Genomic DNA, 25,859 nt, shown 5'->3' on the forward strand with positions numbered 1-25,859 from the left:
ATACCGTCACGACGCATGGCTGTTCTGTCTGTGTTGCTGCTCCCCTCTGCCGTTCCTCTCTTGTTGAGATGAACAAGCGGGGAACCGTAGACCTGGATAGATGCATACGACAAGCAAACACGGGCGGTCTGCCCCTGTCTCTGTCATAGCACAGCCACTCGTGCTCCACGCTCGCGGAGTCCCTCGCTCCTTTCCCCACAGTGGTGAGGTCTCTTAACGGCTTAGCTAGCACGCGGTATTACGGCTGGCTGCCTCTAAATGCAGCTGTCCAGTGTTCAACGATTACAGAGCTTCATGCCCCTCCCCTCCTGGAGTGGCGCGATCTCATTCGTCTGCTCGATAGGGCCGATTCGCCGCTATTGGAGCACCAAGAACACTCATTATAAGAGAGCTTCATGCCCCTCCCCTCCTGGAGCGGCACGATCTCATTCGTCTGCTCGATAAGGCGGACACGCCTCTATTGGAGCGCTAAAACACTTATTATAGAGCTTTACTGGCCTGAGCCGATCTCACTTCAGATAGCTCATTTTTCGTCTGCCTGGTAATTTCTCTCTGGTTTAGACGGAATCAGAGGCAGAACGAATTTGTTTATAATATACTGAGGCCCGAATACCTCCCTTTATTCAGTCCCGTCCTATATCAGTGCGCTGAATATTGGTACATTCTTATATATATATACCCGGTTTTTCTGCCCTTTTAATAAACGGCAAAACCGCGGGCCTCGCGGCAGACTTCCTCTCTGCGATGGGTTCAGTCTGACATTAAACTACCTAGACATACTACCCTGCTCCGTGAGCCGCTCGGTCACCGTCACTACTGAGGCTTGTGCACCTGAACGGCTGAGCTCTGGTCTCCGCAGCATAGCTGCATCAACAGAGAACGAAACTGTCTGGGAAAAGGGGTTATGTCGCGCCTCGGCTGGACTGCCCTGAAATGTTTTCTGTGTGCTGTTTATCCAAACATACTGTGTAATACTGTCGGCTATGCGACCTCACTATAGTGGCGAACGGTATTTAATTCCTCTAAAAAGAGTAATTTCCGTGCTTACTATACTGTGTATTGACACCCACGGTTGTACGGTGTCTCTAAACACTTTATCGCCTTACTGACAAGCAATCAGTAATACGCACACACGGCCCGCTGTCCATAATTCTATCGACGCTAGCCGAAAAAACCCCGGTTTGGCCATATACTGTGTATTGACACCCCACGACTGTACGGTGTCTCTAACACCTTTCTGCCAAATTCGCTCGCAGCCCTCAGTTTCTCCGCTACGATGCTGATGGCGCAAACGAGCACGGTCTTACGGCTGTTATTCTCTCTTCCTAGAGGAAGGACAGCCTCAGACTTTTGCATGGCTCCAAGCGTTTGAATCGCGCCCTCTCCGGACGGCCACTCAAAGGCTTACAGCCAAGCGGTTTATGACGTTTTTCGGCCATATAGCTGATTTATATTAGCGGATCCGAAGACGCTCACACCTCCGCTCCAATACTCGGAGATATTAAGGGTAATATCAACCTCAAGTGAGCTTGCTACCCGCCACAATAAGTTTCAAAGCTTAAAGCGCGCGCACAGTCAGACGCGCGCGGCATCTCGTTTAAGACGGGCGCACGTACCCCTCTAACGAGCCTCAGAAAGCTGAATATCGTGCATTGTTCATAAGTCCACTTCAGTTTGACTAAGCAAAGGTCCCGCCCCGAGCTGACGGCCGGGAAGCTTGCTTAAGTTACACACTGCTGCATGAAGTGCTGTCATTACGAGCTAGCCCAGCATTTGCTGTGGGTTGAACACGCTTTACGACGGCAATCAGCCTTCGGCGCGTGGAACGCCGTTTGTCTCATATAAATCACCTTGTACTGTGAATACGGTACATTAAGAGGATGATTTAGCACTGCAGCACTCTCGACCGTGTTATTGTGATAATGCGGTCGGGCAATCTACGGTGGTTTCATTATTTACCGAACCAGACTGAGATCTCGCCCCCTGAACAAGCTGACGAGTCATCTCCTTTATAAACTCATTGCATCGCTTTATAAGCTATGTTCAATCAGAGTGATACGCATCTCATGCTTAAACTACCAATATTAACCCATTACGATGGGCGTGCGGAGATGGCATCCGTGGGACACGACCTACATTACGTGCCTTATGACACATTGACACAAGCTGCTAGGACCCCTTTCACGAGGCGTCCTTATGCAAAGTCTGATCCATTCTGTCTAGTGACATTTGAAAGTCAATACCCCCCGCGAATCGTGGGTGGAACACTTTTCTCCTCACTACAGAGGCACGGCGGCTCTCTCCCCTACCTATATCTATGTGGCCGTGATAACAGCGAACCACGCTTTTACGACCGACCATTCATTTAATTCACAAGCCTGTCATCTCTCAGATGCGGACGGCGGCGGTAACAGCGAACCATGCTTTTACGGCTGGCCATTCACTTTATTCATAAGCCTGTCATTTCTCAGATGCGGACGGTGCCCGAGGCACAGCGCTCTGGAACTGTCCAAGGTCCTGGATGACACATACGTCTGACGTACATCAGACGATCAGCTGTTCATCTGCGTCACAGATCACTCACTAGAGCACCTGTCAATACAGGCTATTTATGGATCGTTGACGTTATCACCTCCCGTGACAATTATGCTCACTTGTCTTAGAGCATGGGCATGGTCTTAGAGGTTTCTCATTTGACAATTGTGACACGGCCGGCTGGTCCCCGCCGTCCACGTTGCCAGTTTACAGCTTCGACATCCCTGCTTCGCACTACTGAGGTTTGTTGCATTAAAGGTGCGCCCATTAGCTCACCTGTATGCACGATATGGTTTTTAATTATATGCGTCCACCGTGCGCTCAGAGAAGCTCACATGTACACGCTATAACATTCTGGTATACAATAAGATGCGCTTGGGAAAGCTCACCTGTATACACAGCTGTGTTATGATTTGTGACACATACATTGTTGTTCATCTGTGTACGTTCACGGTGCGTTGGGTGCCCACCGTTACGTTCATCAATCATATTGGTACACATTCACGGCGCGTTCTGTGCACTGATTTATCTATACGCATTCACGGTGCACTGAAGAGTTCACCCGTGTGCGCACAATTTATTATCAGAACACATGACGGCGCGCTCGAGAATCTTGCCGGCCTGTGCATTATAACACTCTGATTCATCTATATGCATTCACGATGTATTCAAGTGTTCACCTGTGCCCGTGCAATTTATAGTCAATACACATTTACGGCGCGCTTGGAAAGCTCACCGATCTGTGCACTATAATACTACCTATATGCATCCCGATGCGCTCGAGGGTGCACCTGGGTTCACACTATTGTGGTATCTGTATAATCCCACGCTACGAACCGTTCTGCCGCATATTATAGTCAGATCGGCCGTTCGTGAGCTTCGCAGATCACTCACTACGTATGTCTGTTGCTTACAGTGGTTATTTAGATGGATCGTTGAAACCATCGCACTGGCTCACGCCCCTCTATGAGCTATGTCCTATATAGAGCCCACTCTCTGCGAGTTTGGCTTCTTCATGAACTTGGTCTACAGGGGTATCTATATCTATATTTGATATCTGCTACGCGGCCGGCTGGTCTTCGCCGTCTACGTTGTCAGATTGTAAGACGTCCCTGCCCTACGAGCGCAGGTTCTCTCGGCTCAATCATGCACGCTCATGCGTTTTATGTGTACACCACGGTGCGCTCAGCGAGCTCACCAACGTGACTCTGAATTTACTTATCTCGCACAGCCGCGGCGCGCTCGGTACCTCGCCGTCTTGTGCTATGTTATGTGCCCCCGGTGCGTTTAAAACCCCACCGTGTGCGCGTCAACAATTTATATGGTGCTTACACATTTGCTTTTTTAAGCTGTGAATATGCCGGGTATAGGGCCACACGCAGTGTCTCTCCGGTAAGGCACTTCAGTACGTTGTGTATGCACGCCGTGATGGGATTACGTTCCCCCATAGCGTCAGCTAACTGACGCAATGCGAAGTGAACCGTATTGAAAGGGAACGCTTAGGTTACTCACGTAACCCCGGTTCCCTGAAATAACGGGAACGAAGCATTGCGTCTCTTGCCGTGCTACAAACGTCTACGCAGCGAGTGTTATTCGGCTGCGCGCTTCAGTCGAATATAATGAGCTCCTGACGATTGAACCGCGCTTATATAGGGACGCGTTCCTCCCGCGCGCGGGTTCAAACGTCATTGGTCTGTACTTTGTACAGACGTTAACCAATAGGCTTCAGTCACGGAGTAAACAGGAGTTTCCCCCATAGCGTCAGCTAACTGACGCAATGCTTCGTTCCCGTTATTTCAGGGAACCGGGGTTACGTGAGTAACCTAAGCGTTTCTTCATGAGAGCGCCATAGCTGGTTTTTGGATGGAGCGGAATTTCACCATAATTCATTGAGAAGCATAGCAAGGAGAATCGCACGATGTATCGTGACACCCCTACTATTGGCACATAAAATACAGGTGAACTGGAAACTATGAAAGACTCCATGGAGGTGAGTTATTTCAGAAGAACAAAAACTTTCCAGAATTTTGATCAATGCTTATTCTACTAACTCAGATTTATTTTAAGCATATCATATAAATGATTTACATGCACGGGCTACAGAATTTAAGACCCTATCATAAATATTGATACTGATCATAAATTTGCAAAACCTCATCTGATAGGGTCAGACATGCTGTTCCATGTGAGAAACAGTCGGCTGAAGTTATCCACTGTGACCTCACCTGTCTACCTTAAAATTCATTCTCCCGGACTCCTCAGAAAGAGGCGCTCTAATAGGCAATTGTTTTTGGCCAGTATCCAAAGCTTGAATTAGATTATGTGGATTTATTGAAAATGAAATCCCTCTGTGAGTCACTTTAAAAAAGATGTATTGTCCAAAAAGCACAATTACCCCTAGCAACAAAATCTCAGACACGAGAGATCGACATAAAAAAATGAATGATCCTAAAGCGAGCAATCCTCTGGATCAAGCAAAATGTCTTTTCACCTTACATGAATTGGGGAGACGTAAAATCCCCAAGCATTTCAATGATGTGAATGCGGAAACACACCACAGGTCGCCTGGCCGCTAATGCTAAGCGAATGATAGAATAAACAAAAACTCCATGGCAACAGCATGTTTTTACAGACAAAAAAATGTTTCAGGACCCCGTGTTAGTGCTGGCATCTGACTTCACTGAAGTATGCACCCCTTGATTGGCTCTCCACAGAGTTCCCAAAAGACTGCTAATTATGTTCCCCTCCATTTCACTTCGAATGTAAACTTTTCTCTTCCCCCCCAAATAAGAGCTGAAAAACAAATTTTAGGTAACATCACAACAGTGAAAGGGTAAATGAAGTGTTTCCAGGTTTTTGTGTGTGTGTATGTTGTCAACTCTTTCCATAATATTAAGATGAAGAAACGCAGTCCATGCCCTCAGAGGAATCAAATCACCAGCCTTCTAACCATATTTGCAGCAAGGAATGTGAACAGTGGTTCTTCGTAAACCCGTGGCATCATCTGTACGGTTTCTCGAATGAGGCCACAGAAAAAAAAAACTAAAGGAGGCTGGTATGCAGCAGTCAAACAAACTTAAAACAATAAAACCAAAAGGTTCAACACTCAGAAGACCATAAGCAAAAATCTAATGCATCCATAACAAATTAAACCAAAAGTTACACGTGACAGACATAAAACTAAAATATGAGTTTTAATCACATATACATCAGAGACATAATAAACTTGAAGGGATACCTCAGCCAAGTATCTCACGGAAGAGAGTTTTAGCATATGAGAGTTGGTTGCCATAAGTACGTTGTGTAGGGACTCTTGTGAATGGTGTCTTTACCGAAAGCTATGTATTATATTTTATAAAGTGTCACATTTCAATGCCACTTTTAGGTGTAAGCAAAAATTTGCCATTTTGGGTGTATCCTTTAAAATGCAAATGAGCTAATGAAATGCAAACACTGATCACCATAATGGTGGTTTCTTGAAATTGAAACATAATTGTGCCGTCAATAATTCTCTCTCTCTCTCTCTCTCTCTCTCTCTCTCTCTCTGCACTAAATGGCAGTGCTATGGTTGGATGATTGCAGATTAAGGGGTGATTTTTAAATAATAATATCCCCTTTTGACATCACAAAGGGGAAGCAAATTTCAATTACCTATCTTTTCACATGCCTGCAGGGAATTGTTTACCAAAACTAAGTTACTGGGTGGTCCTTTTTACATTTTCTAGGTTGATAGAAGCACTGGTTACCCAAGTATAGCACTTAAACATGGAAAAAGGCAGAATTTCATGAGATGTCCCCTTTGACATATCCATTTTTTTCCCTTACAAAATCGCCTCGGAGCCTTGTGGATTATTTCTGTGAAGGATAGATGGGGTTCAAAGTCAGAAGTTGTTCCCTGATCCCTGTTTTCTAAGCTTGAAAGAGCAAGGATATTTACTAAAAAACCCCAAATGTGTTTGTCTCAAAGATGATGGACATATGTAACTCGAATTGCTTGAGGGTGAGTAAATCATGAGGTAATTTTTGGCTGGGGTAACGCTTTAAATGTGTGAACTAAGGTGTAATGTAAAGTCTTTGTATGAAAAATTCTGGATCAATTTCACTTCAAATACTATGGGCAAACCTCGCGATTTTTTTAGTGTTACTGATAAAAGTGGCTTTATTATGTGAGCAAACACAGAACACCCTATGAACCTGTTATCTGTACAAAAACAAACTACCAATAAAACCTCCTGTGATGGATAGGAGCTGGTGTGCCAGAAAGGAGGAGAGGAGAATTTATGCCTCTGCGTATCGTCTCTCAAAGCGATTCTGCTATACTTTATTCTTAGTTATTGGGCTTTTCCATTGCATAGTACCCCACGGGTCAGGTCGGGTCGGCTCAATTCACTTTGGCTTGGTTAGCTTTTCCATCAAGTTTGGTACCACTTCGGAGTGGAAGGGATTAAAGGCGTGTCGTTAAATTTGCGCTGCCTACTGCTGTGACATCATACAAGTGAGCATTGTTGTACATTCCCATACATTCATTTGTCAGTCCGCCACAAAATCAGAATTGACCACCACAAATACATGTTTGCACAATGTTTATCACTACCTCTGTCTCACATGACAGTTTCTGTACAAACATCCGTGGCGTCAGTCGCTCCGTTGAGCCTGATTTAAGTTGCAAAATGTGCAAATGTGCACAGAGTCTTGAATGTGCCGCCGCAAACCACAAGTTTGGAAAACACTGGTATGGTGTTCCAAAGCACAGAAGACAACAGGTTTTCTCAAGACAGCGCAAGCACAAAGGTAAAGCTAATATTGCGTTTAGCATAACGCTCACCAAGATTCTCTCAGACCAATCAGTGATCTACAGTGTTTATACGTAATGTTTTAGTATCAGCTCAGCTCACTTAGAACCCCAACCGAGGTGGTACTAAAAAAAGTATCGGATACTATACTGTACCCAGTGGAAAAGCCTCCAAAAGTAACCCAGATAGCATGCAAACCATTGAAACAATGTTAAAAACAGTTGATTTGTCAATGTTAACTGCATTGGATCAATAGGTTTGCACCCTCCATTAATATTGAAAAAAATATAGAAATTTCAACAAACCACCACTATTGTGATCAGTGTTTGCTTTAGTTGGGTCCTTGACTCTTGTTATTCACTAAGTTAAATCTTTCTTTTCTTTTTTTAGTGTTTGTATGTATTTTTGTAGAAACTCATGTGCATTGGAAAAGAAAGATGTGTTTCAACGTTAAGTTGAAACTGATTGCTTTTTGTGAAGATATCAAGATTAAATAAAATTAAGCTGCTTTACATTATTATGTTGATCCATTTTTGACAATTATAATTGTTTTGGTTTGTGAATACACTGTGACAAGACAAACAGAAAAAATGCTGACACATTCAGACATCATTACTCATCCTACAAATCTCAACAATGGTGACATTCAAACAAATTCAGATAAAAAGATAAACTGCAATGCATGCTGGGAGTTATAAATTAGTTTAGTACTACGATGTTACCCAGCATGCATTGCAGCATGAAGCTTCCTTTTGTTGATTGTCACCACTGATGAGATTCCTAGACCAATTCATGATGTCAGAGATAGATTCAGTAGTTTAACTTTTTAAATGTGTTTTTGTAATCCTCAAGATAACAGACCTGACACTGCTTCCAACTAGTACTGTAACATCCATTTCTTGCAAAACTTCAACAGTATTTCATTAATATTATTTAGATATATCTACAGGATAAACTACTTGATAACATTAGAGCTTTGTTTTCTTTGCAATTGCGGATGTACTTTAAAACACTGCTTCAGCAGCCAAAGAAAACTTACCATTACAACACAAGAGTAAAGGGCCCAACTAAAGCAAACACTGATCACGATAATGGTGATTTGTTGAAATTTCAATATTAATGGAGGGTGCAAACGTGATATTGATTCAATGGTATTAACATTGACGATTTGTAACATTGTTTCAATGGTTGCATGCTATCTGGGAAGGCATCCTGATTCAAACCGTGGGGTATGCAATGAAAAAGCGTCATTAGAGTGGATAAGATATGTAAAAAAAAAGTAATTTGTTACTATCTACATAATCAAAGTTGAATTTAAATGACTAATTAATTACACTTTAATTAAATAGTTTTTTTAATAGTTTCAATTATATAACAGATGTCCCATGGATACCCAGAATTTTTACAAATTAAAAAAATATATATGTAAAGAAACAAACACTGCACTGAGCTCAAACTTCTCTGGTTCAATGTGACATCTTTAAGAAGCATAACACCTTCTGTAAGGATTACATATGTAATCTTTAAAAACAGAAGCAAAAATCTCCTTGGGTTAAGTGAGGAATAATAGTTGGCCTTACTGATTCAATATCAAATCATGATTGTAACACAGAGCATAAACTGACTGACCTGATGGAAAAGACCTGCTGGATGTGGTGCAGAGCACATTATAACCCACATGTGCCGGGTTATAATTTATACTGCTGTCATTTGTATCCACTTCAATGCAAGTGTTTTTCTTAGCAACGGTTCGGGTCAAGAGGAGATGGGCTGGCAGGTTTAAAGGGTCTTTTTATTTGGATATAAAATATCTCAACAGGGAAAATGTGTTATATAAAATTGTACATAAAACATATCTTTTTTTACTTTGAAGTTACATATAAATTTATTAGCGCTTTTGTTAATGGATACAAATACTGAAAATGAAAATAAAGCACTGCTAGTATTCTTTAAATTAAATAAATGTTAATTTTTAACCTTTAACCTTCTATTTAATTTAATTTCTGTTATATCTAATAATAGTTTTAATATTTGAACAGTTGAATAATCGAACAGCTAATGACATCGTTAAGTTAAAGATGTTTAGGTAAATGGTTTGTAATTCGGCTAAAATAACTTCTGTCTTAGGCCATGTTTACATTAGTTAGTTTTTATTCTGACACAGAATTTTAAAATTAAAACAATCCTTGTCTATACGGGAGTTTAAGAATAGATCTCCATCTGTGCTTTACATGCCCGAAAACACATGTAACATGACCATTCACACACACTGGGCATGTGTTTACAGGAGTGTAAAAGAGCTCAATGCTCTAATAATAACTTGCATTTTGTGCATGTAAGCAGCCACGTTGTAATAACTTTGCATTTGTACTGACCTTTATAATTGAGCCCATGACATGATTTTATACTGCATGTGACAGAAATGGACAGAGTGAGGTGCTGCAGGCAACTAAAAGTGGAATGGTTACAGTCAGAAAGTAAGTGGCATGGGCAGAGGCATCATGCCCATTCAAACTGAGGGGGCACGTGCCCCCTTGTTTTTTTTTGAGCCAAATGGAATTTGCATGCAACCTCAAAATCAAGGAGCGTCCATTAATCTTTAATTTGACTTTTAATCTGTTTAATATGCACAATTTTATCAGTTCTGTCCTGCATCCTTGTCACTTTTTGGAGATTTTCGCCGTTTTGACCGTGTTACATTACTTTGTTTTGGCGGAAGGTGCTTCAGACAGTGCAGTAGCAGACGTCATCCCGGACTCTTTGCTGTTGCTGCTGCATTTTGCTATCTGAGGAATTAAAACGTGTAAGAAAAACTTCAGGTTTCCAAACCACAGTACGGTAATTTGCAGTTAACCTCCTCTGTGTAGAAAATGTATGGTTTAAAATGGGACAGTCACGACATTATATTAGTAGATTTCTAGATTCATCATCTTGGTACAACGCCAAAGTTCGCCAGAGTTCACTGGGGTGCATAATCACACATGCTCAAATGTGAGGTAAATTTTGATGCAATAATGCGTTCCTCTAATAATTTTATCTACATTTTTTTATCAGTATTGAACATTAAAATCAATCACCTGGCTATAGCTTATGTCATTTTAGTTGTTTATATAATTTATGGATTTAAAATTACAATACTTTTATAGGATAATGCAGTTGTTGTGCAAAATGCATTAATTACATAATTAAACAAGTAATTTATTAAAACTTAAATAAATAAAACATGTCATGATTCCGATTGAATAGTATTTGATATGAAAGTTAGTTAACACTTTAATTTTGGAGGTTTTGGCATGAAAGCAGGGGTGTTCAGATTGTTAGAAATGTAGGTGCCATGGAAAAACTGAAAGCTCTATAATATTTCGTTTGATGTCTGTGTATGCACAAATTTCTGTGAATTGTGAACTGTCCCCCCTAAAAGAAAAATTGGTGCATGATGCCCCTGTGCATGGATATATTAAGAGAAAAAGCCAAAAATACATTGCATGAGAAAAATCCTTTGTATATTATGTAAAGATCATGTTATTTTGTAAATTTCCTAGTGTAAATATATCCAAACTTTACTTTTGTAGCAAAATCGTGATCAAAATTGGCCAGAAACTTGCCTATAAACTTTGCTTTGCTAACCCAATCCTTGGGCATTTCCCATTCGCTTGGTTTATGTAAAAGCTTACAACTTTCCATAAAACTCTGGAGAAATGTGAATGCCAGATGTAAGCATAGCAAAAGTAAAAGTGTTTTACACTAGGGGAAACTTTCCGATCTCTCTGATTAAGCCAATATGAAAGTGACTTAAATTCATTGACGAGCCGCTAGAGTCTGGCTCCAAAAGGGGGTCAATTTCCATAGCCCCCCCATGTTAAAATGCCCAACTTTACAGTAAAAAAAAATTACAGCCTGGAACAAAAGGTGTTTTTGGTCTATATAGCTAATTTTCCCCTTCATGACAACTGTGAGGAAGGTGAATTTTTCACAACTCATCCATTTAAATGATATTAAACCTTAAAGTTCTGCATAATTAAGGGCGTGGCAACTTGAGTGATGGGTGAACTGCCACTGCTCTCACTACCGTTGAGCTAGGTGGGCGTGGTTTCAGCAACCAGCCACCTCAGCTTCACCCACGTCCCAACCTGACTCTTTACTAATTTTCGGTACAAAAAAAATTTTGTTATGTTTTTGCACTAATGGCCTTTCATAATGGGACAATCTAGTAGCACCAAAACGGAGGCTGCAAGCTTACACACCAGCCGACCTTCTGTGTTCTTACTGGTTTGAGGTGAGAACCCGAGAGGATTCCAGCCTCATATGAAAACTGCAGAATCTAGTGAAGGTGTCGCCCAACCCGCAGCTCTACAAATGTCTGTTAGAGAGGAACCACGAGCCAATGCCCAAGATGATGCTACACTTCTTGTAGAATGTGCTCTCAAATTAAAAGGGCATGGAATGACCTGCTTTTTGTAAACAAGGGTGATTGTGTCCACAATCCAATGAGACATCCTCTGCTTGGTGACGGCTTTCCCTTTCTGCTGACCACCGAAACAGACAAAGAGCTGCTTTGAGGGCCTAAAGCTTTGAGTTTGATCCACATACAGACGTAGTGCATGTACAGGACATAATAAAGCCATGGCTGATCTGCCTCCTCCAAGGGCAGTGCTTGCAAGTTCACCACCTGATCTCTGAAAGGAGTGGTGGGAACCTTGGGCACGTAGCCGGGCCAGGAGTCTTAGTGTTACAGTGGATACAGCAGGCCCGAACTGAAGGCACGAATCGTTGACCGAAAATGCATAGAGGTCCCCTATCCTCTTTAGCCAATGCAAGGAGAGTTAAAGGAACACGCCCACATTTTGGGAATTTCGCTTATTCATCAAGTCCATACATCCCTTTCTCATCTCTGTGCGTGCTGGAACTGTGTCTGACACAGCGTCCGCCAGCTAAGCTTAGCAGAAAGACTGGAAGTGAATGGCTCCAGCTAGCATGCTCCCAATAAATGACAAAATAATGCAAACATTTTCCTATTTATGTGTTGTGATTTGTATAGTCAAACCATGTACAAATAACAAGTTCATATGAGACACAGACATCTTTTAACAGTACACATACTGGGAACTATATTCTCAGAAGACGAAGCACCACTACTTGGCCGGAGTGATTCGTTTGCAGCACCCGAGAAGCACCCTGGAGAGGAGCAGATTGTTCGCTCAGAGTTGTGCAAATCACTCTGCCCAAGTAGCAGTGCTTCGCCTTCTGAGAATATATAGTTCCCAGTATGTATAGTGTTAAAAGATGGATGCGTCTCATATGACCTTGTTATTTGTACATGGTGTGACTATACAAATCACAACACATAAATAGGAAATTGTTTGTGTTATTTTGTCACTTATTGGGAGCATTATGCAAGCTGGAGCCATTCACTTCCAGTCTTTGTGCTAAGCTAATCTAGCGGGGGCTGCGTCAGACAGAGTGCCATCAGACAGCACGCACGGAGATGAGAAAGGTATGTATGGACTTGTGTAACTCTGGGGGATATGGTGAATAGGCTAAATTCCCAAAATGTGGGCATGCTCCTTTAAAGTTTTCATTCTGAGATACGTGGAGGCATCTGTGCATACAACGGCTTGCCTGGAGACCTGTCTTAGTTGTACACCTGCCCTGAGAAATTATCAGTGCAGGTCAGTGTAATTGTGACCCGATGCGAGACGGTGATCCACGCTCTCCTCGGGACTTGGACGTGAAGCCAACGCTGAAGCAGTCTCATATGGAGCAGCCCAAGCGGTGTCACAGCCACTGCTGCAACCATATGTCCCAGGAGCTTCTGAAACTGTTTTAGTGGGACTACACTCTTGCCTTTGAATGTGTTAAGACAAGTCAGAATGGACTGTACATGCGCTTCTGTTAGACGTGCAGTTAAATCGACCGAATCCAGTTCCATACCAAGAAAAGAGATCCTCTGCGTGGGGCAAAGTTTGCTCTTTTCCCAGTTGACCTGAAGACCGAGACAAGCGAGGTGTTTGAGCACACAATCTACGTGAGTGCAAAGCATCTGACGGTACTGCGCTATTATGAACCAATCATCGAGATCACCCCAGAATGTGCACGCTCCTCTCACTCAGTGGTTTTAAAGCCCCCTCTGTTACTTTCGTGAAGACACGGGGAGAGAGAGAAAGCCCGAATGGTAAGACTTTGGATTGCTATGGCCGCCCCTCAAACACAAAGCAGAGAAACTGCCTGTGTCGGGGAAGTATCGAAACATGAATGTACATGTCCTTCAAGGCTATGGATGCTAACCAATCATTTGGACAAATGCTTTGAAATATGCTCCCGCATGTCGGACAGGCACAGCCAAAGATGGCGTTCCTAGACCACCAAGGTAGACATCGCATGTCCGACAGCTTGTGCTGTGACCTTGGTTGCTCAAAGTTCTTGGAAAGCTTTCGAATCGTAACCTGCCTCGTGCAGATCCTCAGGGCCTTGGCCTGGTGGACCTGCAGCAACGCCATTGCATGCACCGTAGACACAGCCTCCCCACAAGCCCGGAAAGCACACTCCATCAGAGCAGAGTGTGCCAACTGGTGGCTGGGCCTGCATTGTCCTAGCAGACCCAAAGTACCAGTCATGGAAACACGACGGTTCGGGTGGTGGTGTGTCCACTTTAACCCGACTGCCACGCCAGCCTGAGTGAGCATGGGCGCCATCTCGGGATTGATCAAGGACTCTGCAGCCCTACCCGAAGGAGGGAGCTGATCCGAGTTGGCATCCGAAATAGACGCCAGACATGGAGTTCTCAGGAGGGCCAACAGATTCAGAGGGTGATGTAGAACACGCCCCCGCCATCTCCACTTCAGGCTGCAGATCAGGGTTCATTATACGCAGGTCATCCCTTCGAAAGCTTTACAACCGCCTTCTTAGGGCTAGTCGGCAAGGGAAGGGGGTGGCGGTACCAGAGAAACTCCACCCGACTGCGCAAATCCACATGGAACATGATCCCACACGAAACGCTACCTCAGTGTACTCTAAGCCCAGACATGAGACACATGGATTGTGGCCGGCACAAGGATTCAGGTACTATCTAAAAATTGTACCCGGCCGGAATGTCATCTTTAAAAAGACGCACCCGACCGTGACACGAGGGAAAGGCTGTCTTTAAAAAGAGTTCAAATTCGTGCTGCTCATTTATGGAAATTCACTCTTCAGATGTTTGTGCTGAGTCGATGAAGCATGCAGGGCAGAGGCAACGCACACACTCCAAAAAAATTAAAGAGGTGGATTTTCAGCTGTGAGTCTCCGCTGAGGTGCTGTTAGCCCAACCAACTTTCATACACAGAGAGTCTTCCAGAGCAGGAAAGAGAAAGCTTCCCAGTTGAAGATTACTGTTGGCTTTCAAAGCGAAAAAAGCTGATTTGGAAACTGCACCTGCTTGTCGTTAAATACCCGAGCTGTGGGGCGGCGCAGGCAGATGCAAATACCTGCATGCCAAGTTCATTGGCGTTTTAGTAGTTTCTCGAAGCAGATTGGTCTCTCTAAGCGAGTTCCCAATTCGTCTGTCACGACGTGATGTCGTAGTGAACAACTGAAAGGGAACCTAATGTAAATGTAGTCTTGCAACAGAAATGTAGTGTATTGACATACCATATACCACATGCCATTGACTATCTTCATGATACAGATGGCACTGAAATAAGATCATTAGAAAAATCAAGTCTTTTGGACAGTTTAATGGCACACTGTATGAAAAAGCACCCAACCTTTACAAAAAAAATTCCTTTTTGCACTAAATTAATAAGTTGCTATAAACATTTACAAATAAAGTTGAAATAACTTAAAATTGAGCTAATTCAACTTTATTTTAATAATTTAAAGCAACTCCTCACTAGTCAAGACAGTTGAAATTAATTAAGTTAATTAAACTTAAAAACTTAAGTGCAACAAGAAATAATAATAATTTCATGACTACTGTAATCTTCAGACTTCACAGAGCGCACAGTCTACATTTTTGTTGACTTCAGGCTAAGCCTGGTACGTTACTTTCATCACATATCATATAACTTGTGATTATTTAACAACTGCATCAATCAGTTACATAACATCCTTTAAATTCCTTGCATCCAGCTGACCCGCACACCAATAAGATCATGTTATTTGTTTTGGCACTTCTGCACCAAGATTGTCAACAAAGTTTGAGTTAGAGCTCAAGGTGAATTTAAAGAGCAGTATGTGAATTGTGGGAAGAACTGTGGAGGCAGAGAATGTGGAATAACATGTTTTATGGTCATGTATCTACCACATTTTACAGTGGCAATGATAGTCTCATTCTGTTATATATTTGTGTGATAAAAGAAACTGCACTGAGAATCAATCTGTCAACATTCTAGGAAAAGATGTGGCACGCAGTCCATCACCCGTTACTCAGAATGTTTCTTTTGGCTACAGGAAATGTTCAAGTCGTCTCCATGAGAGCGGATGCTGTCGGAAATCCTTGGCAACCAGATGCCTCAGGACTGACGTAAACGTAAACTGCCGGAAAGTGCAAACCGAGAATACGCAGACAAAATAAAAATAGAAAAAAGAAATGATTGCGTTTCTTGACCTCTTGGATTCAGTTCCCCACAGACTGAGTGTAGTTTTGCTCTCCAGCTCTGAATTCCTGTGTGTGTTAATGGCTTCAGTGAGGATCACTTCTGAGACACGTGCTACTAGTGTAGGTTGACCTATTACAGCCTCTTTTTATTGATGTATTTTAACAGATCATGGGATTTGGATTGCAAGTTCCATTTTAGCAAACTGGCTCGCTTTATAGACATGGAAGCGATAGTGAAGAGAGTTCCATGACGCAACAACTGACACTTCAAACTAAAATAATCAACCTCTTCTTCATTTATCACTGATTATGGGTCCTCCCAGCAAGACGAGGACCACCTCAATGCTATACTGCTGTGTATCTGTCATAAGTTCTCCTTCCTCTTGGATCTGACAAGGTGCAGATGTGAACTTTGCTGTTGGTTCGTATGCCTTATGTGGACAGATATACTGCCTGAATAAACTACACATCAACTTTAAAGAAATATTTCAATGTTCGAGCCTGTCCTCCTCCAAAAAACAACATTATAGGTCATTTCTACAGGCAGCTTATCACGACCTACTGTATAGTTACATTTTAAAATCAAGCGCCTTCAAGCTAGTGTATAAACATGAAAGTGTTGTGTATTTATCAAAATGTGCGGTCGTTTATACATAATGTGACAATGTTCGATAAGGAATTTTATTTTGTGTATATTGTGTACTGTAATTTGTTTTTGAAAAACATGTAATCATTTATAATAGCAGAATATATACAAATACATACAAATGAACCGGCTAAATCTACATACATTTCACGTCTAAGGTTTGGTTTGTTATTTTTGAACAATTATTTTATTTATAGGGCCCAAGCACGTGCGAGGACCCTTTTGTTCTTCAAGGAGTAATTATTGTTCATTTGCAGTTGTTTTGATACTGCAAATGACAAATTAATACATACCTATCTTTTATCAATGCGTACACTTAATCTTTGTACAGCGCATTGTGAATGTGTTAGCATTTAGCCTAGCCCCATTCATTCCTTAGGATTCAAACAGGGATGAATTTAGAAGCCACCAAACACTTTCCATGTGTTCCCTATTTAAAGACTGTTACATGAGTAGTTACACGAGTAAGTATGTGGGCACAAAATAAAACATGGAGATTTTTTAAGAGGATAAAATGAGAACTATATTGTATGGCGGAAGAACTCTTAGTTTGCAGCGCTTCGACATCGGGTGCAGTAATACTGATGGAAGTTTGAGCGAGAGGGGGAGTTGAGCCGAGGTCGAAGTGGCTTCTGAATTCATCCCTGTTTGGATCCTAAGGAATGAATGGGGCTAGGCTAAATGCTAACACATTCACAATGCGCTGTACAAAGATTAAGTGCACGCATTGAAAAAAGATAGGTATGCATTAATTCGTCTAAGCTGAGGTAAGAACATTGTAAAATATTGAAAAAAAGTGGTGTTTTCCTTTAAGTCAAAATCGATGTGACGTGTCTCCGTGATTTGAATTATTTATTGAGACCAAGACTAGTTACATTGTGTCTGTTTATCATAAAATACTATTGTTTAGCTTGGCAGGCATCGTCATTATAAACACATAGCAAACTTGTGTTACATATAATCAGTACTCACCTCACAGGACTGAATGCAGTGAATATGTTCTGGATTTGGATGCCACTTCAGCATGCCGGTGCAGACGATGCCCTGCCAGAAGAGATGATTAGGACATGTTAGATAAAGAAACGGCAAAAGTGAGTTCACTTAATGCACCGCCAATATTATATTATTAATCAAAAAAGTGATTTATTACTGCTGATTTGGTTCCTGTATCTTTTAAAGAATGCATTTGCAAAGGGATTTTATTTTTGGACTTTCCTTTTTGAGGAACCTGACCTCGGGTTAATCGGTTTCGAAAGATAAAGCTCAGACATAATGATGGCGCCCAAAAAATAATATTGTATATATAGATGCAATTAATGAGTAATTTAAAACGAGTTTTCCAATCCGAACATAGATTTCATTGATTAAAAATAAAATGACCATTCATTCTCATTTCACTGGAAATCTGACCTGTATTCCTGGAAAGTTGCTTATCTCAGTTTCATCTCACTCCTACTGTGACCTTTCCTTGAACATGCTTACCCAATCTGCAATATTTTTGGAAACCGTTCCTGGAAAGCTAAGTGTACTTAGAGGTGTTGATGTACTGTTATAAACAATGGGAGTCAGGCACCTTTAAAGGTCTCAAGCTTGATGTGTGGCATTTTAATTGTCTCTTGTAAAAACATCTCAGCCTAGTCATTACTCTCATGGGCTGACGTGATGATAAAGGAGATGGAGAGTGAACTTTTTTTTATACAGAGATATTTTAGCGGTTTTGGAGTTAGAATGAAGTTCAATCCAAAATGTATCACGCTGACCGACCAATAAACGCGATTTCTGTTGCATGATTTGCATCCAAGACATTTGGTCTCTAAGCACCGCATCTTCAAAAGAGCCAAATAAGGCTGTCCGATGGAGTGAGCGTTTTTTTTTTTTTTACTTTACATTTTGTATTAGTGGGGTTCGAATCATGTAAATTGGGACACCTTTGTCCCCTGAAATTAGTTGTTCAATGTAATATGGATGCTCTTTACTTAACTTACACACTTAACGCTGTCAAAAATGGTCCCTAGCTATGGGGCAGGGCCCTTTCAAAAAACTACACATTTGCCCCTAAAGAGTTCATTTTAGCATCTCAAAAGTACATATTGGTACCAAATGCATATGTATATATGCACCTTACAGGTACATACTATCATTTTTACCCTAACCATTTGCATAATTATTTCCTAAACCTTTACCTAAACAAAGCAGAAAAGAGCACCTTGCACTATTGGTTTTATCTCTTAAACAGAGGTTTCAGGTTCAGAAAGTGCATATGTTCTGGAGTTTGGTTATAGCAGCAGAAAAACAGCCTACGATATCAAATAACAAGTCAAACTGTCATAAGCACCTCACCTGAACCTTGCTGGGAAGCATCCAGTGCTCTACAGTATCAGCGGTAGAACCATTGCCTAATACCACAGGGTCATTCAAGGCCACAATGCATGTTGGGTAGCAGAGCGCACCTGTCATGACACACAAAGCAAGCTTTGCTTTAATCCTCATTTGCATCTGTTGAATTTATTCATGCGAACACACGAATAGCCAAGCTCAGGATTGGTCATCCATAGTTCAACAGCTTGGCACGTTGGCACTCAAAGATATTTGACTGGATGCAACTGTGACTGTGGTCTTGTCGGTCTAGGTTTGTCTAGACTGGGTCTAAATGCATAACTGAAATAAAACTAAGGCATATCAGAAAACAATTCAAAACACAAAAAAATGAGACACGTAAGTCAATAATATGGTGAACTACACTCTCTAGTTGCTCTTCTAGGGTATTTGTGTGGATTTGAAAGGACTTTATTTAACCAATTGCTCCAAAGGACATTTTAGTGGAGATGGATCTGTATGTATTGTTTTTTAAAGGTTTTTAAGGTACCCTACTGAATATTTGAGTTCAGATGCAAAAGCCGCTATACGCTAGCTTGGCTCCGCCTTCATTTCGCTTCAGCAGTACGTCTGGGATGGCTCTATAGAGTTTCGTTTTCTCCTGCAAAAATCTGCAGGACCAATCAGCGAACAGATGGGGGTGGCTAAGAACGATGATTGTGAGGTCGTCCGTCAGTTTGAGTTGTAGTTCAGAAATGGCAGCGGAGAAAGTCGTGAGAAAAGCTATTCGGTCCGTTGTTGCAAAACTGCCGAATATACAGAAGTTAAAGCCGGAGCAAGAACCAGGTTTGCTAAGTTTTGTTTGTCTGATTATTCTGACTTGTTGTTTCCGTCCGGTTTCGGTGCATGATATACGTCACGACCACACGTTAGCGATTGGCTTTGGCAGATCCTGAGTGACTCTGGGCAGATCCAATAGTTTTAAACTTCAACAATGGACCCTCCTTAACGGAAGTAACGCTTTGCAATGGAGCGTGGCCAGACTCTCTGTACAAATGAAATGAATGTACGAGAGTCTGGTTGGACCAGGCTAGCTAAACGCCACCTCAGTCAAAAACTGAATGCTCTATGTATTATATGTTCATAAAATATTTTCAATTCAAATCCGCCCAATCCTGACCTTAGGCCATTTAGAAATATCAGTTTGTTTGGATAATCCATTAAGAGTCTGATAAAAATGCTCATTTATAAGAAAACATGTCAGACGCAAAAAAAAAATATTTTTTTCCTTAAATGCTTTCTAGTTGCTTGAATATTTTACAGGGGGACCTTTGACGGAACAACCAATAGCCAGTTTAATCCTTACCCACGTCAAACCCTTCATCACAGATGTATTCCACTCTGTTATCATCGGGAGGAGGCTGGCAGGTGCCCTCAATCTTCTTACACATAGTGAAATCATCAGTCCATCTGCCATCTTTAGTGCAGCGAATGCTGGACTTTAGGGATAATGGTACAGTATATAAGTGTTTAATGAAATGAATTACATCTCCCTCAGAGATGCCTTACACAGAGATGAGCAAAGGTTTTTCATGCATGTCAGTTTTTTAAGTGATATCTACCTTTTCTGTTGGGTCTGGACACTGTAGGGTGCAAATGCTATTGAAGTCCAAGTTGTTGGTGCAGGTGTACATGCCCTCAAACATGGGAGGCATAGCAGGGCATGTGACGGGTGAACAGCTGCCCTCCTGCCACTTTCCCCCCTCCAGACACTCCAACCTCAGAAATCTCCTAAAAATAACACATTTACCACAACAACTTTAAATAACACAATATAAAAGTGAGGAAGTAACGTCACTCAAATGTACATCTATGCACATGTTATTGTTTTGATAACACAGCAATGATTGGTCTGCTGTCAACAGTACCTTAACACACTAGTAAAATGTTTTCTCAAAACAGTTAACATGTGTCTATACAATTATCTCTGAAACAAATGGGACTTGGTTTGACATTTGGTTACATTATTTGTTTTACAGTAATGCATAGACTTCCTTATTTTCACTTCTGCGTCAGATGTATGCCATAGGCTGTGTTTAGCTTTGGGTAGCCTAATGGACACCTCTACAAAAACATAACAATCCATCAAGTGTTGGTCTGCTAGAACCCCTCCTTCAGATCAAAAAACCTGCGTTGCATTTCCTTTTTGCGCGAATGAGGCGTTTAGCGTGGCGCTGTAGACGCGATTTTCCGCCTCATTCACGCATCTAGTTCTCGCGAATGGCCGAATTGAGCGTTGCCGCGGCGAACTTTGGCGGAAAAACTTGCCACATTAACCAATCAGGAGCTTGTTTTAGTAGTGACGTGAATACAGGAAGCGAGCGGAGTCCCAGAAGCCCCTCCCATGATGCGAATTATCGCGAGAATGTCTTGATGACTAGAATTTCACGCCAAATGAAGCGAGTAAACTCAAACTGTTCAAGCGGAAAACTTGGGATGGTACACGCGAATTTGACACCTCAAAAGTGGCTGTTGTGAACCCACCGTTAGACATCAGGTGCCCAGGTTAGGAAAACTGAATAGAAGGAAGACATCGTGTCACTGAAACTTTGCTATCATCTGTATTAAACATGTTACCCCTCGAACACCACCCACAACAAATCCAATTTAACCCATGACTGTAAATTATCTGCTTCGGAAGTCACGTAGGCTTGTATGCTTTGCGAATGACAATCCCCTCCAGCCACAAGGTAGCCATGCTAATAGCCATGTGACAAACATCTGCTACAATAAAATAGCCAATAAATCCTGTGGAATTGCATTAGGGAGCAGTGTTCATTGACAAAGATAATATAGAAGCACAAGCTTAAACTGCCTTGATAATACAGTAGCATATCACCTTTCCCTAGACAGTCATAAACCATTTGCAGAACCTTCATAATGAAATGGCTTTCAGAAGATACATGCCAATGGTATTAATAAACTGGATCATTTAAATGCCTTTAGGAGACACGCTGGCTATCGCTTCTGGTATTAATGCCCAATTAAAAGCAGTTTAAAGACATTCACATATTTTACCAGCCCTCATAAAGACATGGCAGGTGCGAATGTGGTCACCTCATATGTGCGTAACATTATGGTATGGCTTGATTGGACAGAAGACCAAACAACACAGCATCAGTCCATGCATCAAAGTGCACTGCTGACTCGACCACTAAAAGATGCTTGGAAACACATGGAGCAAGATTTTGATCTTATTAGAACCATGTGAACAACTTAGATGCTGGAAACAAATATTTTGGTTTTAACATCTTATGTGCAAGGGTTTTAAATGTTCTAGCACTCACTTTCTTGGCTTTTTGCTGAGGGGGCCAGTAACGTAATGTCCAGGGTTGCATTTGTATCGACATAAAGTGCCCACGTCATGTCCACCTCTATCACACTGTGGAACCAGCAGCTTGGCGTTGGGTACCAAAGGTGGAGCTGGACACTCGATCTTGCAGTAGGCCTCTGGGAATGACCATAGACCATCTTCAAGACAGACCAATTTGTCACTTTCTCCTGAGGACCAAACAAGAGAATTACAGTACAATACTGCTATATCAAGGGTCAACAAGCCAAATGGATCTAATATTTCTATCCTGTTATTGGGCTTGGTATTGTATATTTTGTTTTGACTGAAATGCATTCCAAAAAAATGAAAATGTATTTTGCGTTTCTGGTGTATAAAATCTTCACCTTGTAGGCTGAGTCTCAGTTAAGTACTAGACTAAGACACATATCTTTAGCCAGGCATACACCTAACGTACCCCTCACATATAGATAAGCTGCCTTTGTTAGATCTACTGGAATCACAAGGATTGACAGGATGTTTCATTCTGCACTACAATAAGAAATATGACCAAATATCACAAAAAAAGCACATTTATTGTGTTTGTGCTTTGCGGAAAATGGGAAAATGGCCTTCCCCAGGTGAATAAACTGTTAATCCAGTAGTGGCCTCAACAAGAAACCAACTATTTGGGGTACCACCTGGGCAATGGCATGTTAAGGTCTCCGATGGACAAATCGGAGGCTATGCAGCGCAGTCTGCAAGAAAGAGGAAAGTTTGTTCCTAGGATTTGTGGGCTGGTACCAACCATAGACTGTAAAAAAGATGGACGACACCTGTTCGCTCTCTTCCATTGGTGAAAAGTAAAGCCGCCAGTGTCCCGATATGGCGCGTACATCTTGGGTCTTGAGTCTGCGCAATAGCGATTTCGGGACCAGTCATGCGCAGTAGTGAGCAGGAAGGGAAGGCGCGAAGTCAAAACCCCGCCCTCGCTCTCGTAGAATGCGCATCACACGATATCACAGCTGTCAATCATGACGTGACACCACCGTTTTTATATCATTAAATAACTAACTAATAACAAACTTATTTTAAAAACAAACATTTGAATTTACATCAGCGTGATAAAAACTACAGTAAATGACAGAAACCAGCTTCGGAAAAAAGATAACTGAAGTGTAATTAATTTTTTTGTTGGTCTCAAGTCCCATTGAATAACATGGGGAGGCGGACTTTATGACCTATACTGGGACCAGTCACTGGGGGGCGATCGAGACGTTTTGGCTTCACTTTTCAGGGCTTGTACCAACAGTTCATCCCGAACTCTGCCACCATAGACACACAACTGTTTTTTATCCAAGAAAGAAAAGAATCCTGTTACCTCCGGTGAAGACTGTGAGAAAGAATTTACACCACAATTGCAAGCATTTACACTCTTCCTCTCTGATCATTCACAGTCCAGATTTTACCCAAATATTCCTAGTTCAGTTTGAGTAGGATGAATCCCAGGAAAGAGAAGCCAGTCATTTACATTAGCAGAAAGCTATTGCCCCATGAAACCAGCTATGAGTTTCTGAGTTTCTGTCTATCAAGGTGGTCCCTAGATACATGTATTACCTTATGCAATGGATGTTATAAAGTAAAAAACATATCCATAGGGACACGGTGGTACTTGTCTGCACATCCTTACACAAGATAAGGCACCATTTCGATGACATAAAAACCAGCCACCCTTGTTTTGCTTTCCTATGTGCTTGGTTGTGATGTGAAATGGTTCAAATTTTTTGCTATAGAAATTGCAATGGGGATGCAAACTTATGTCCTCAACTCCATGTAACAAAATGTAAATTTTCTACCTAAAACTAAATAACGCTTCAACACATCAGCGTCATGGACTACGGTGTAAAAACTTTGTGACAGACCTATAAGCATAGCAACTCAGTGATGCAATGTCCTGGACCTTCCAACAAAACCACAGACTACACTGCTCCCTGCCAGAGGAAAAATCAAAATCCATCAAAGCTCTGTGTGTAAGACAAACAGTCAGAGCATCCAACAGTCAAAGGAGTGTCCACTCGAACCCTAAGCCACCTTGCTTGGTAGGTCTTCCTCTCTCCAGGGGTAGATGCCAGTCTACCCTACGCTGTCTGAAATAAGGGGCTCTCTGGGGGCTTCAGTTGTAGGGTATGAAATGCCTTCTTGTTCTCTGCTATTTCACTGTTTTTTCTATCTCCACCTGTGTGCTGTTCTCCTGCAGCTCAGACCTACTTTCCTATTTACACAGCCAACGCCAAAGGAGGTTTGAAGTACAGCCAGACCAGTGCAGTCTCTAAATGTACGAACAACACCGAAATGCACACACGTGAGCTGTGTATGTGTGTCCATAAGCATGTACAAATATACCATGTAAAATACCATGTTTTCTTCTTCATTGTGAATTAGAAATTGTGTAATTGGATTTCATAAAAAATGAATGTGTCCTAAATAAAGTTTTTTTTATGATGTGGAAGACAGACAAGTTGATTCTTGGGCAGACAGACAAAAGGGACGGACTTGTTATGCCAACAGTCTTCTGCTGAGATTTATTATATCAATAGAGAAGTATGGTAAAAAGCCAATGTACCATCCTCACCTTGCAGGATAGCTGGAGCGTTACAAGAAAAGGTGCACTGCTTGCCGAATGTTGTGCCCCAGGGACACGAAAAGGAGGCAAAGTAGACATGAGACTGAGGGGGCAGGCCGCACTCCACCGGCTGACAGCTCACTTCACGATCCCACACTCCATGAACACAACTCAACTCTACCTCCGTCTGAGGAGAGGACAGAAAGAGAGAGAGAGAGAGAGAGAGAGAGAGAGAGAGAGAGAGAAAGAGAGAGAGAGAGAGAGAGAGAGAGAGAGAGAGAGAGAGAGAGAGAGAGAGAGAGAGAGAATGGAATGGAATGAATCCACTACTAACTGTCTATTAAAAAAGAAGAGTTACAAAAACCATCGGCAAATTCTTGTTTACACCAGGTACTTGTGCTTGTTGTAATATGTTCATTATAATACATTTACAACATATTTAACTTCAGTAATGTGGCCAATTTCTTAGTGAAACAAAATATTTCAGAATAAATACTGTAAACCAGGGCAATATTATAATTTGCTAAATCTACTTTTACAATGTGTTTGGCCGTAAATGTGTGTTGGCAGTGTGTTAACACATCCACCATACAATGAAGCAAATCCACCTACTCCTATTTTTAATCCCCATTAAACCAAAGCAGTCTCATTTTGATTATCTTGTTAATGTGACATCACACTGATAAAGCCCCCCATGGCCACTAACTGACAGTCCTGCCTTACCATAGTTTCCGCTCTCAGTGAGTTGTATGCTGTCTGCCATATCTCAAAAGTGAGATAATATTGTCTCAGACTGTGTTCACAGGAATCATATCTATTTTAACTGAAAGCAATTACGAGCTGGGTTTTTATCGAAAATGTGAAGTGAATCTTTTCAATTTGCAAAAAAAGAAAAACAAATAAATGCGAACTACGTGCGTTTTCATCAAGTGCGTTTTTGACAATCGAGACAGGACTGAATTTAGTTACGATTTGGCAAGTTATACATTTACTAGCAGTGCAGCTTGTAACAGAAGAAATGCAATATTTTTGATGCAGGC

The 25,859-nt window shown here is 41.7% G+C and overlaps 1 protein-coding gene across 1 annotated transcript in view; it reads right to left on the reverse strand.

The window, feature by feature from the left end:
• pappa2 (pappalysin 2) overlaps positions 1 to 25,859 on the reverse strand; it is a 93,550-nt gene that overhangs the window by 11,895 nt on the left and 55,796 nt on the right. The window contains exons 16-21 of the mRNA XM_065276612.1: positions 24,829 to 25,006; positions 22,213 to 22,426; positions 20,488 to 20,656; positions 20,232 to 20,364; positions 18,890 to 18,999; positions 17,522 to 17,593 (exon numbers count right to left, since the gene is read on the reverse strand). Coding sequence (XP_065132684.1) covers positions 17,522 to 17,593; positions 18,890 to 18,999; positions 20,232 to 20,364; positions 20,488 to 20,656; positions 22,213 to 22,426; positions 24,829 to 25,006 — 876 coding nt within the window. The remainder of the gene's footprint in view (positions 1 to 17,521; positions 17,594 to 18,889; positions 19,000 to 20,231; positions 20,365 to 20,487; positions 20,657 to 22,212; positions 22,427 to 24,828; positions 25,007 to 25,859) is intronic.

This window comes from Paramisgurnus dabryanus, chromosome 6, assembly GCF_030506205.2.
Source record: "Paramisgurnus dabryanus chromosome 6, PD_genome_1.1, whole genome shotgun sequence".
NCBI classification, from domain to species: domain Eukaryota; kingdom Metazoa; phylum Chordata; class Actinopteri; order Cypriniformes; family Cobitidae; genus Paramisgurnus; species Paramisgurnus dabryanus.